Here is a 13,980-nt window from a genome sequence, read left to right as displayed (position 1 = left end):
AAAAAGTAATTTTTAAAGAGCTCTGACGGGGGGTTTGGGGTGGCAAACCCCCACTTTATTGGTTAGTGTTTGCACTGCCATTGCAGGGGGGTGGTGAAACCCCCCACATTATACAGAAAACAGAACTTTTCCCCCCAAAAATCAGAAAAAGTTCAGTTTTCTCTATAATGGAGGTTTCCTATCCCCCGAACCCCCCTCCAACAGCAGCACGAACACTAACAAATAAAGTGGGGGGTTGCCACCCCAAACCTCCTGTTGGAGCTCTTTAAAAATTACTTTATCCCCCGCGTGCTTCTGTCTTGCGCCAAATTGTCGGCGCTGGATTGTCGGCGCACTGGCGTCTTGCGCGCCACTGACTATGAGCCACACAGCTGTGAGACAATGATATACCATGGTTATGAAACCTCGCCAAGCTGTTTGCATAGTGCTGCCAATGTAAGCACACAGTGGCAAGTTCATGAACTTAATTTTCAGACCTCGTATAATCAAGTGCAAAAATATCTGATTAAAACTGTGGGAACTGAAGCACAACTTATCTTATATGATTGTTATAGGGCCCCGTTGCACATGCTGCTTCATCAGTGGATCATGTTGCTTTGCATTTTAACAGGAGACATCCTCTCTGACTAACCAAATGAAAACATTTTCAATTGGGCAGGTTGGTTGAAGAGAGGCTGGTGTCTCTTGTTAAAATGCAACACTACAAGATCCCCTGATAAAGCAGCATGTTGGGATCATTAAGGTAAGCTTTGACTCCCGCATTACTAATCAGATATTTTTGCACTTGAATATAAGTTGTCAATTAATTGTTTCAATACCTGATAAGACTGGATGGAGGTTTTTGGACTATGAATGGAAGTTAGTCCAGGTAAGTGATTGCTTTTTAATGGAAACATTAAGCTGCAGATTATTAGATATCTTTTGGCTCACATGGATACTCTATAACACTCAGCAGTCTACACCCTCAGTGATAGTTATTCCCAATTTCATAGATTCTACCTTAAAAAGATGACACAGTGAAGTAGCCCCACAGATGAAACAGCAGCCTAGATAAGGGGTCAATAAAGATCTCATAAAATGACTCCCCTTAATGATCAACAGTTATAAGTCCAATCCTAAATAAGCTACCTTCAACAAAGATTTGATGGGGAGGATGCCAAAAATTTATTTGACCACCTCATACAACAGCACATAAACACTTTTCCAAATCCCTGTCGGAGGCAGCTTTTTTATCCCAGAATTGGAATTCTAACTGATCACTGAGGGAAACCGCTTTGTGAGATGTAGTTATTGGTCCTGACACAAGTGGGTCCCTGAATAAACTTTGACTTCCACATGCTCTAACTCTGGCTGTTGTTTCATCTGAAGGGCCACTTCACTGTTTGCTTGGTTTATTGAACTTCCTGGCTTGCCAATGTTAAGAGCAGATGGATTAATTCTCATTCAGAGGCCTTTCTCAATCTTGCTCGTGTGGCCTTATGTAGGTTGATAAGTAATTTGTCCTAGCCCTTGCCTAAAATACATTTTTATTACATGATTTTAATTCTTGAAGAATGAAACAGACAGGGCCGCCTGTTTAATTTACAGCCTTTCCTCAACAGAAACCATTAGCATCAGCAGAACCAGCTATAGAGGGTATTTCCATCAAGTTCTAATCAGGGTGACAGTTTTCCTGCACTGAGCAGCCACTAAATAACACAGCTTTTTCTGTCTGCCTTTTTGCATGAGAGTGAAAAAAGGATGTTTTAAGATGAAACTGTTAAAGATCAGCCAGGCGGCAAATGGAATTATAATCTCCCGTAGATGAGGACTGGGTACCTTGCTTCCCAGTTTCAAACTGATTTTAATCATCTATTTTATGGCTGTGGGCTACGAGAGTTTCCCTCTCAACGTTCAGAGAATATATCACTTAATAATGATCTGCAACACCTTGACTGACTGTTCTACTGGGATACCTTACACACCATTGATGTGAGGCATCTCATCCCAACCACCACCTCCTCTTACTCCAGCACTGAAACCAAGCCTGTCAACAGGCTGCAGTGTTCTCTTCCATCAACCCTGACATCTCAATAGTAGACCAGCTGTACAACTATGCTAATGAATCTTTCATTGTAGTTTACATTGCTAATGTAACTTCATTTCATTATAATGTTTTAACTGCACTCTTTTGTGTTGACTGCCAGCTCTGTGTAATTTGATCCTTTTCCTGCAGAAAGCATGGAGAGTAGAATTATGGGAATAAACTAGGAATTTATCAAGACATGATAATGTCATGGAGTTAGGCTAAAGTTACATGGTGTATCTCCCACCAAACTCATAAACCACTTTTTGTAATATTCCTATATTTCTGTGTAGACTTGACTTTAATATTGCCTCTGAATGTTCTAGATTCCAACAGCAATTTGGCAGCATATATAACTCTGTTGTGACAAAATTCCTTGATATTGCATTCTTAGGCCTCTAGAAATCTCTTAATCTGAAGAAAGGTTCTCTGTAAAACAAAGTAAAAATATTGAATTCATTCTACTTTCACCAATTGGAAAGGTCAAGGATAAAGAGAGGAGGGCAGACAGGGAGCTAAAGTTGCTGGTGCCTCCTTGCAACTTTTAATTTGTGGTACTCCACCCCCAGGTGCCACTGCTACTACCCTACCTCTGTCTGGGTAAAATCGGTATGGTGTGGGGCCTTTCTCATAGGCCTGTACTCCAGTGATGTTGTCCTACCCCTTCTGATGATTTCCTGTTCCATTGGGATGGTGTGCATGGATGCCGAAATGCAGGCCTGGTGACACTATAACTAAGGTAAATCCATTTCCCCCTCAGATATCAGGGTTCCCTTGCAATGTTTACCTTGCTTACTGTGTTGCACTGGACCTGGAGGAATATAAGTGTTACATCCTCTTTGTATATCCTGACTCTTACAATTGTGTGTCAACATATTGGTCTGGAAGTTGTTTCCTATTTCCTTGGGCTTCAGCTCAATAACAATAGATAAGAACATACCAGCATTTTTTCCATCTAATTTTAACTCAGCTCCTATGTAGCCCAGTCATTACTGCAACAGTCCTAGCTAAAGCCACAAAGTGTGGATCCTTATGAAATCTGTATCTGGACAATAAAGATTACTGAAGGTTATAGCTGTGTCTTCCTCCTCTTGGTATCGTGAATGTCGATTTTATAGATCCAATGGATCCCAAGAGCAATAGGTGTTAAACCTAGTGAATCAAACCCAGGTCATTTATGTTTTAATGCATGGAACTGAAACTGGATCATCAGACCCACCTCTTTGTCAATATATCTAGAAGTTGGAATCCAAACACCTTCCCACTTTACACTCACTTAACTCTACCATTATAAAGACTGTCAAAAAGAACTATGGTATCACACTGCCCACCTTTTCTGTTAAATATTTGACAGTAACAAGTTCATTAGATTATTAGGAGGCAGGATAAGAATCTAGAAAGAAGAGGGCATAAGTAAATAGTTTGTGTTTCCTATGAAAAGAAATGCAGAATTGTAATGTTTGGAAATATTACTTCCAAGTCATAATTTAATTCTGTCTCAAAGGAGGTTGAAATGTTTCCTTTTAGTTTCAAAGGCATTTTAGGTGAACTGTACAGTGAGTCAGAAATGTACTTTCATCTCATTAGATGCTTCATCTCAAATGCATTCATACTCTAAGAAGGTGCTTGTGCTGGGAATTGGTACTGACTCACTGATTCCCCTCATCTTAGGAAGGGAGGATGACACCTTCAAGATATGCATCCTCTTCATTCTTTGCCTTGAAGGCGAATATAAAGATTTATTAAATCGTGGAAAGGAAGCTGTTTCTTTAATCAAACAAGGCTCTACAACTCTAATTTTATTTTTTGAGCAATAGCTAATGAGCATTATGAAGCTATGCTTTTTTTTGCTAGATTATTGTGTTTATGAATTCACCTAGGTAGTTTTTTGCGGATCTAAAACGCTGAGAATTTTAATGTTACAATGAATGCATTTCATTGCACTCTGTGAGTTGAGCATATGATATTATCCTGCATTATCAAAAGAAAGCTTTATCACCAATGCCAGCGACTCCTCCAAATGACCTGATCTTACTTGGTTCAAAATTGGCTCAGTGTGATGTAATGCAGCACTAATAATAATTAAAAAATAATTCAGTATTAAGCATAAGTGAGTTGGGCATTATTACAGAAAGGAAGCTGCCATAGAATTAATATATCAAACCTTCCTTCCCGTATTTCTTACTCCCTTGTAGGCAGGCTTAGAGCCTTCTACTATTATGCAGCTATTATTTGCTGTGTTCTTGTAACTATATATAGTTGTTATTTTTTTGAAAATGCATTGGACTTAGAAGTTCTAAATTGAACAGGATAAATTGAAGAGCACTACCAAGACAAGTACAAGTACAAATAGGAAGGGGTGTCAGATTTAGAAATGAAAGATTGAGTGAGAGAGGAGGGTTAGGCATTGTCGGAAGCATTTTATAGAGTGTATTCAGAGGATAATAAAAGACATTAAGGACTTATCCACCAAAGTACTCACTTCAATCATTTCTACCCCTTCCATTTTCTAACTAGCTGTCTTGATACATGCTTAAATTTATAATCCATTGTAGTAATCTACTGTAATTCACCATTTTCCCAGGCATAGGTAAATTAAATCCAGATTAAATCTAGACCCTTCACTCTGTTCAAGAGGTTCAGCTTGTGCTAAAATAATGAATGATCTAGTCTGTGGCACCAATATATGACTTTTTACTCAAAGAGCTCCCCATTCCATGAAGAGCTGAACATAAAGACATGGTGAAATACATGCCGAGTGTGATTTCATTTCTCTTTTCCTTTCATTTTTCTCCCAGGTCAGGTCAAGTCTACTATGACCTCAGAGTTGAATGTAAGGTCCTTAGAAAGACCCTGCATTATTCTAATGGCATTGGAGTAGCATCACCACATCCAAAGTGGCATCTTGCACTGTACTGAAATGACTGCAGACAGAATGGAGTCTCCCAAGTAGGGTGACAAAAACAATGCAGAAGTGTAGCCTTCCATTTTTTAAGCCTGCATCATGTGCCTTAGCCACCTAAAGAGTACTTTAGACACCCCTCCATACTTTTCAAGAAGCTGTAACAATAAGATGATACCCTACAGATATGCAGTAGTCCCTAGACATGCTTTGCCCACTCACACACACACACACACATACACACATAAGCACACAAAAATTCATTGACTGTAAAATGCAAGCCCAGCAAACTCCATGTGACAGCAGAGCTGAAGAGAAAAATTGTGTTAATTTTCAGTCCAAATGCACAAGGGGAATTGAGCAAAATATAAGGATGAGATTATGTGTAGAAACACCAAAGCCAGACCTTTGCAAAAGAAATTTTTAAAAAACCCCAAATAAAATAAACTGAAAATAGGAATCAGTTGTTCACAACTCTTGAAGGTTCTCAGCATTACTTGGTTCTTTACATATAATTCTGTCTCTTTCTTTAGTATTTTACTAGGATTTTTCAATTTATAATCTGGTCTTCTTGTTTTTATTTTATATTTTCCTTGCTTCTGAACAAACGAAGTGGTGAAAGAAACAGTCTCATCTCTCTTTCTCTCTCTCTCCTGTATGACTTTTCTTTTCTTGTGTTATATTATATTAACACTTGCAGAGTAGCCAGAGCAGGGAGGCTGTCATCAACCACAGTGATAGAGCTGGACAGGGAGATCCATTTTCTCCTGTTGCTGTCCCGGGTCCTGGAAAAAAAAATGGAAAGAGAAGAGTTATAGAAGCCATAATTCATTCTACAATGCTCCTTTGATTAAGGCTGTGAAGGAACAAACTCCTTCGATCTGACGCCAGGATGCACAAAGCTCCAACAAACCAGTAAAAATTATCAAGTTGGAAGCAATTTTGTTTTGCCGGGCTATGTTCAGCACAAATAGCATGCAAATCATATACATGCTATTTGTGCAGAGTAGCCAGGTAAAAGAGGGAGGAACTATACTTGGCATCTGCTCAGAAGATCAAATCAGTAAGCATAGCTCTTCTGAGCAGGCCCAGTAGTTCCTGCAGGCTGATGTCACTGCTCCTTCCTCCTGCCAGTAGCCGCTGCTCTTCTGCCCAGCTGATCCTAAATCTGGAGCCGTGATCAGCTGAGACAGAAGGGGGACAGCACTGGCTCAGCTGATTGTGGCTATAATCTCCCTTTCTGGCTCAGCTGATCAGCGACTCTGATGAGTCCTGCCGACTCAGCTGATCGTGGCTGAGCTGGAAGAGGGAGAGCAGCATCTTTCAGCTTAGCTGCAGGCTTGTTTTTCTTTTGGACCTAAAATGGGTATAGCTGTTCTGCATGAGTTGTGTGCACTGGACATAGAGGCACACAACACATGCACAAACAGCTACTGGCAGCTCCAGATCTGCTGGAAAATTTTGCCCGTAAAAAGTAGGTGTTCCTTTTTTAGCACTACATGGAGTGCTCATTTTAATACTAATGAGATCCTTGTAATGCATTTGAATAGGGTTGCTACCAGAATTGGTATAAGCCTCTGAGAACCATTTTGAGCGTTGGAGGCTGAGTTTCCTTGCATGTAAGACTGGCTTTAACCAGTCTTATGTGCATGGAAATCTTTTGAACATTAGGACCTCAGTTCTACATCTTCTATGCATAGTTTCCTGCTGAAGAAGGCTAGAACCACAGTCGAAGTGAACTTAGATCAGATATACTACCAGATCGACAAACTTAAAAGTGACAAATCCCCTGGACCGGATGAAATTCACCCGAGAGTCTTGAAGGAATTGAAGATTGAAATTGGAGAGTTATTGCAAAAACTTGCAAACCTGTCAATCAGAACTGGTCAGATACCAGACGACTGGAGGAAAGCGAACGTCACACCAATTTTCAAAAAAGGATCGAGAGGAGAACCGGGCAACTATAGACCTGTGAGTCTTACGTCTGTCCCCGGCAAGATGATTGAATCACTGATCAAGGATAGCATAGTTCAGCACTTGGACACACACGACTTGATGAAACCCAGTCAACATGGATTCAGGAAAGGGAAATCGTGTCTGACGAATTTACTCCAATTCTTTGAGACCGTGAACAAGCAAATTGATAGTGGAAAGCCGGTGGACATAATATACTTGGACTTCCAGAAAGCATTTGACAAAGTTCCACACGAAAGACTTCTCAGGAAGCTACAAAGCCATGGCATAGAGGGAGATATACAAAGATGGATAGGCAAATGGCTGGAAAACCGAAAGCAGAGAGTGGGCATAAATGGGAAGTTCTCCGACTGGGAGAGAGTGACTAGTGGTGTGCCCCAGGGCTCGGTACTTGGGCCGATCCTTTTTAATATTTATATCAATGACCTGGAAAATGGAACATCCAGTGAGATCATCAAGTTTGCAGACGACACAAAACTCTGCCGGGCAATCAGATCGCAGGAGGACAGTGAGGAACTCCAGAGCGATTTGTGTCGGTTAGAAAAATGGGCGGAGAAATGGCAGATGAAGTTCAACGTGGAGAAATGCAAGGTAATGCATTTAGGCAGTAAAAATAAGGAATACGAGTACAGAATGTCAGGTGCAACTCTGGGGAAAAGTGAACAAGAAAGGGATCTGGGTGTACTGATAGATAGGACCCTGAAGCCGTCGGCACAATGCGCGGCAGCGGCAAATAAGGCAAATAGAATGTTGGGCATGATAAAGAAAGGAATCTCGAGTAGATCGGAGAAAGTTATAATGCCGCTTTATAGGGCAATGGTCAGACCCCACTTGGAATACTGCGTCCAACATTGGTCTCCCTACCTAAAGAAGGATATAAAACTGCTGGAGAGGGTGCAGAGACGAGCAACTAAACTAGTGAAGGGTATGGAGAAACTGGAATATGAGGATCGACTTAAAACACTGGGATTGTTCTCCCTTGAGAAAAGGAGACTGCGTGGGGATATGATCGAGACCTTCAAAATACTGAAAGGAATTGACAAAATAGAGCAGAGAAGATTATTTACAATGTCCAATTTGACACGGACAAGAGGACATGAAATGAAGCTAAGGGGGGGCAAGTTCAGGACTAATGTCAGGAAGTTCTGCTTCACACAGAGAGTGGTTGACATCTGGAATACTCTCCCAGGGGAGATTATTGCGGAATCGACAGTCCTAGGCTTCAAAAGCAAACTAGATGCATATCTCCTTGAGAGAGGCATATAAAGACATGGTTGGCTATAAAATAAGCCAGGTGAATACCTAGCAGGGCCTCCGCGTGTGCGGATCGCCGGACTTGATGGACCGAAGGTCTGATCCGGAGATGGCGCTTCTTATGTTCTTATGTTCTTATGTTAACTAGAGTGCCACCTTCCACAAAAAGATGACACAAAAATTCCTTCAAATATAAAGAGTAGAATTATTGGAGTATCACAGAAAAATCCCTAATATAAAGTCAAAGCGTACTATATCATAGTTACAAATTTACATTTTTTTTATGTGAAAAGAGAGGCCTCAGTTTTCACAACTCAAGGATGGGCACATGACCTCACAGTTCGAGTTGTCTTCAATTAAACCCAAACGGTTATTCATTGTGAAACATCCCCAGGCCTCTCTTTGATGTGTAACTTTGTGTGATAAACAAAATGTGTTCAAGCACTATGATATTCCAATATAAACTACAAACTCAGTCTTTCTTCTAGACAATTTGTGCATCAAAGTCTCTCAAACAATATTCTATCCACTTCACTATATGTTGTATTGTTCCATACTCAAAGAATTAAGCGTTTTACTTATCTTCGTTGTTTGTCAAAATCGTTAGGAAATTAGTAATGTGCTGCTTGTAGTTCATAATTATAGTTGTTTTGCATGTCCACAAGCAGCATTTTTATACTAATCTATAAAAGAGCTAATTTTATAATGCATTTTCTGCATTTAAAACATGGTTTCAAGCATGGAAAAGAGCTTTTACAATATCAGACCTTGATATACACCAGTGGTCTCAAACTCAAACCCTTTGCAGGGCCACATTTTGAATTTGTAGGTACTTGGAGGGCCTCTGAAAAAAGAGTTAATGTCTTATTAAAGAAATGACAATTTTGCATGAGGTAAAACTATAGTTTATAAATCTTTCTTTTTGGCTAAGTCTTAATAATAATATTGTAATTTATAGCTAAAGAGACATATGATCAAGAAACTGTTTTATTTTACTTTTGTGATTCTGATAAACATACTGAGGGCCTCAAAATAGTACCTGGTGGGCCGCATGTGGCCCCCGGGCCGCGAGTTTGAGACCACTGATATACACCATAAAAAGTAGACACATGGACATCACCCCCTTCTACCACAAACTCCACTGGCTCCCACTAGAATCCAGAATCATATTCAAATTCGCCTGTTTTTGCTACAAAACAATATTTGGTTTATCCCCAAGCTACATCACCCCTCACTTCACCCTAAACCTATAAGAACTCCAGCAAAATTCAACTCTTCGCCTTCCCCTCCCTAAAACTATGCCACTCAAAAAAATTCCTTGACAAAACCTATGCCTTCCAAGCCGCCAAACTAAACCCTTGGCTGGCCCAAATGGTCCTCAAAGCCCACAACTACCTCGACTTCAGAAAAATACTTAAAACCCACCTATTCCGAGACCAAGACCCTTAAAGACCCTTAATGCCCCTTCTTCAATCCTCCTCCTCCCTCCTACCGAAACTTCTCCCCCCCCCCCGTCTCCCCTCTTCTTCCTCCTTGCTGTTCGCAATTCTATGATCAATTTGGAATGTAACCACTCGTAACTTCTTTCTCCTTGCTGTTCGCAACTCTATGATCAATTTGGCATGTAACCTCTTGTAATTTGTTTTAACCAATGTGATCCACCTAGAACTCTTCTGGGTATGGCGGTATACACAAATAAAGTTATTAAAGTTATTACTACTACTACTACTACTATTTATCATCTCTATAGCACTGAAAGGCGTACGCAGCACTGTATATTTAACATTCAATAGACTGTCCCTTCTCAGAAGAGCTTACAATCTGATTTGGACAGACAGGACATCTCAGGATTGGGGAGTTTCTAGCATAAGGAATGATACAATGGGTATCTGATGGTTAGTGGAAGTTAAGAGTTGATAGCAACTTCAAAAAAGTAGGGTTTTAGCTTGGATTTGAATACTGCTAGAGAGAGGGCATGACGTAATGACTCTGGCAGCCTGTTCCAGGCATACGACATGGCAAGAAAAAAGGAACAGAATCCGGAGTGCTTTTATATGATCTATACATTTGCATTCCTGGGGCCATAGTTTGGGTGGAGATTGAGATATATGCAAGTATTTTATTACAAGTGGCTGCTGAAAAGTTCCCAGCCCAACCAAGAAGAAAATGACATGGAGCCATGAAACTTACAAGTAATTCCACACTTTTCTTGACACTTTTCATTTCAGTGACATGAAATGAAATGAAAAGTGTTAAGAAAAGTGTGGAAATAACTTGTAAGTTTCACGGCTCCACTTAATTCTCTTCTTGGTTGGGCTGAGAACTTTCCAATAGCCCCTCGTATATATGAAGGGCAATTCTATAAAGTAGGCACAAACATTTGTGCACCCACTTTGTATGTAAATGTTTAGCATACTAGCATATACTGTACATGGATATGTGTGCACTTACATGTGTACTGTATATGCCAGCATTCTACCTAAACCATATTTTGCAAATTCCCACTTAGCTTATATAGCATGTACCATATTTTTCGGACCATAACACAAACTTTATCCACCCCTGAAAAGGGGGTGGAAAAGTGGGTGTGTTTTATGGAGTGAATACACCTTCCCCCCCCCTCATCGAGAACTGACATCAGCCAATCACTGAGTAGTGCGGGACCAGGCAGGAAGTACAAAGGTCATTTTCCTGTGTTGCACCAAAGACAGCCGTCCAGCAGGAGAGCACTGCAACTTTAAAAAGGTACTGTGGCGGCTTCGGGCTGGCTCCTTCGGCTGTGGGCAGCTTCTGACTGTGGGCTGTGGGTGGGCTGCTTCAGCTGCTGGCAGTTTCGGGCTGCGGGCAGGCTACTTCACTGTGGGCTGCTTCGGCTGCTGGCAGCTTCGAGTGTGGGTGGCTTCGGGCTGTGGGCTGCGGGCGGGCTGCTTCAGGCTACTTAGCACCAGATGCACCCCTTTGTAGAGGAGAAAATTTTTTTTCCTTGGTTTTTCCTCCTCTACTGGGGGGTGCATCTTATAGACCGGAAAATATGGTATTTGCAAGGGGGTATACACAGTGGCATTGGCATTGGCATTGGCAAGAAATAGGCTGGTGTCCTAAAATATTGAAAGTTACATGCATTCCTGCTGCATTTAGGTACCCCCATAGAGCTGACATAAGTGAACTGCCCAATTCAATTCTGGAATTCTTTGCCGGAGAATGTGGTGAAATCAGTTAGCTTAGTGAGGTTTAAAAAAGGTTTGGATAATTTCCTAAAAGAGAAGTCCATAGGCCATTTTTGAAATGGGTTGGAGAAATCCACTGCTTATTCCTAGGATAAGCAGCATATAATCTGTTTTACTACTTGGGATCTAGCTAGGTACTTGGGACCTGGGTTGGCCACTGTTGGCAACAGGATACTGGGCTTGATGGACCTTTGGTCTGTCCCAGTATTGAAATTCTTACGTTCTTATGTTTCTCCATAAAGGATATCCACAAATTTACACTTTCCTCAGAGCAGCTCCAGCTCCAAATATGAGATCATATAGATTCTATTGGGCCTAGTTTTGGGTGTCTGTATTAAAAAGGTACATAGGTGCATATCTTGACTTTATAAATTAAACATAAAATGGGTTCTTTTTCTCAACTTTGACTAAGGTCAAGAGGCTCCTGCCTGCTTAAATCATGATGATTGGGCCAGCCACCGGTATTCAGCAACAGTTAACCAGGCAGTGTCACTGAATATTGGTACTGTCTGCAGTGGCACTATATCATTGGTGCCAGGGTGGTCTGTAGACAGAACATGGATGGAGCCAGTACTAAACTGGTTAATGGTGATATTCAGTTCATTAGTTAAGTAAACAAATAAAAAAAATCTTTGTACAAAGCTGCGGTAGCAATTTGCGGTGCAGCAAATGTACCAAAACTCATAGGAACTGAATGGAAACCATTTCCACGATTTTGTAAAAGGAGTCCAATGTTGGGACAACAAAAAGTCTGACTATCAGTTGGTGCCCAGTTAACTTCTTGGTGACCACCACAGTTATCCATATATTCAATGCAGAATCTGGGACATGGTTCAGAATTAAACATCCAGGCTGAATTCTGCCAACGGCTGCTGGGGGCTGAAAAAAATACTGGCTGCTGTTAGTTGAATACTGGGCCCTTCATACCAAAGGGACTCCCTACAGTCAGTTCATCTAACACTATCTCCCTCTTTTACAAAGGTGCTCAATGCTTTTTAGCATGCACTAAATATTAGTGCACGCTAAACATGCGCTAAATGCTAACGTGTACATGTTATTCTACGGACGCGTTAGCGGTTAGCGCACACGTTGATTTAGCGCGTTCTAAACGTGTGCTAAAACGCTTAGTGCACCTTTGTAAAAGAGGGCCTATATGCACAAGGGGGCACTGAAAAGTTTTCAGCCCAACCAAGAAGAGAATGATGTGGAGCCATGAAACTTACAAGTTATTCCACACTTTCCTTGGCATTTTTCATTTCAATGAAATGAAATGAAAAGTGTGGAATAACTTGTAAGTTTCATGGCTCCACATCATTCTCCTCTTATTAGAACTGAGAACTTTTCAGCAGCCCCTCGTAGGTCCTTCCTGGATAACACTAGAAAAGGAAAAGGATCATGAGCATACATACTCACATCATTTCCTACTTTGATGGCTGCTGAGCAAGGCTAGTACTGGCAGCCATATGTTCCTCCTATAGTAAGAAGCACTCTGGGCCAGGAATACTGTAGTTGGGAAATAGCTCCTAGCTAGTGCAATCTGGTCCTGCAATTATATGGGGCATGCTCCAGCAACAGGATGTTTGTCCTCTTTGGTCTCTATCCTTATCCATTGCTATTTGTGTAACCCCTTGTTTATCCAGATGCTGAGAAGGGGCACACAAAGTTATTTTTATTTGTTAGGGCCAGAGCTAGGACCTACTCATGAAATGGGATCCCACAGCAAGCATGCACCAGATTTTCTCTCCTCAAAATAATGTAGACCACAATGTAGGTAAATCCAATATTCCAACTTTACTTCTTCTTAGAACAAGGAAGAGTCACACTCTTCAACAGTGAACAGTTGCTTTCAGAACATAGGCCAGCTGTGTACATATGCTTTCTCTCCTTCCCTTTATGATATGATTTATAATTTCCAAACTCCACTTACAATGATCAGATGGTTTGCTCTGACTAACAGAAGTCAAACCTCTCAATCAGATCTTACACTCTTCAGTTGGTGGACTCTGAGCAAAAGACAGATTTCCTGCCCAGATCTTAAATCTCCTCTTGAGTGAGGTCACACAACTTGAAACCATCTTCCAGGAAAACCAAGAACTGGCTTGGCTTCACTATAGGTTTTTCTTAGGCTTCTGGAAACTGCTGGAATGTCTGTCCTGAGTCCCTAGCCTTTTCCAGAGGTGCCTGCCTATCTGTACATAGTCTATGGTTCCCATGAAGACCCAGGTGCATGAGCTATTACTCCAACTGCCAAATTGTGCAGCTCTAAATGTTAGGTTGCCCTTCCTACACCAGTACACAGCATACAGCACTGACAATTTTAAAACTCTCAGCTTGCAGTTCTGTAAAATAGATGCCCCCCTCCCCCTTAACGCCTCACTTCAGTGCATACTATTTGCCCAAGGCTACTTTTGGCTCTTTCTTATGTACTGGCCATTTTTCATGTTTTCTGTCCCATACTTTCCAAGTACCTTTCTTGCGGCTTTGTAGCCTTTTGTTACCTACTTATTGTTTTATGTAAAAATGCTCAATAAAACTTGATTGAACGTAAAATATATATA

The 13,980-nt window shown here is 41.0% G+C and overlaps 1 protein-coding gene across 5 annotated transcripts in view; it reads right to left on the bottom strand.

Annotated features, from left to right (window-relative positions):
• Positions 1 to 284: 284 nt before the first annotated feature.
• LSAMP (limbic system associated membrane protein) overlaps positions 285 to 13,980 on the bottom strand; it is a 1,229,080-nt gene continuing 1,215,384 nt past the window's right edge. For all 5 annotated transcript variants that reach the window (XM_033941214.1, XM_033941210.1, XM_033941211.1 and 2 more), the window contains one exon: positions 285 to 5,752. In XM_033941214.1, coding sequence (XP_033797105.1) covers positions 5,655 to 5,752 — 98 coding nt within the window. In that variant the 3' untranslated portion in view covers positions 285 to 5,654. The remainder of the gene's footprint in view (positions 5,753 to 13,980) is intronic.

This window comes from Geotrypetes seraphini, chromosome 4 (assembly GCF_902459505.1).
Source record: "Geotrypetes seraphini chromosome 4, aGeoSer1.1, whole genome shotgun sequence".
Taxonomy (NCBI): Eukaryota; Metazoa; Chordata; class Amphibia; order Gymnophiona; family Dermophiidae; genus Geotrypetes; species Geotrypetes seraphini.
Note: the sequence above shows the minus strand (reverse complement) of the source record. Positions and strands in the feature narration are given on the sequence as shown.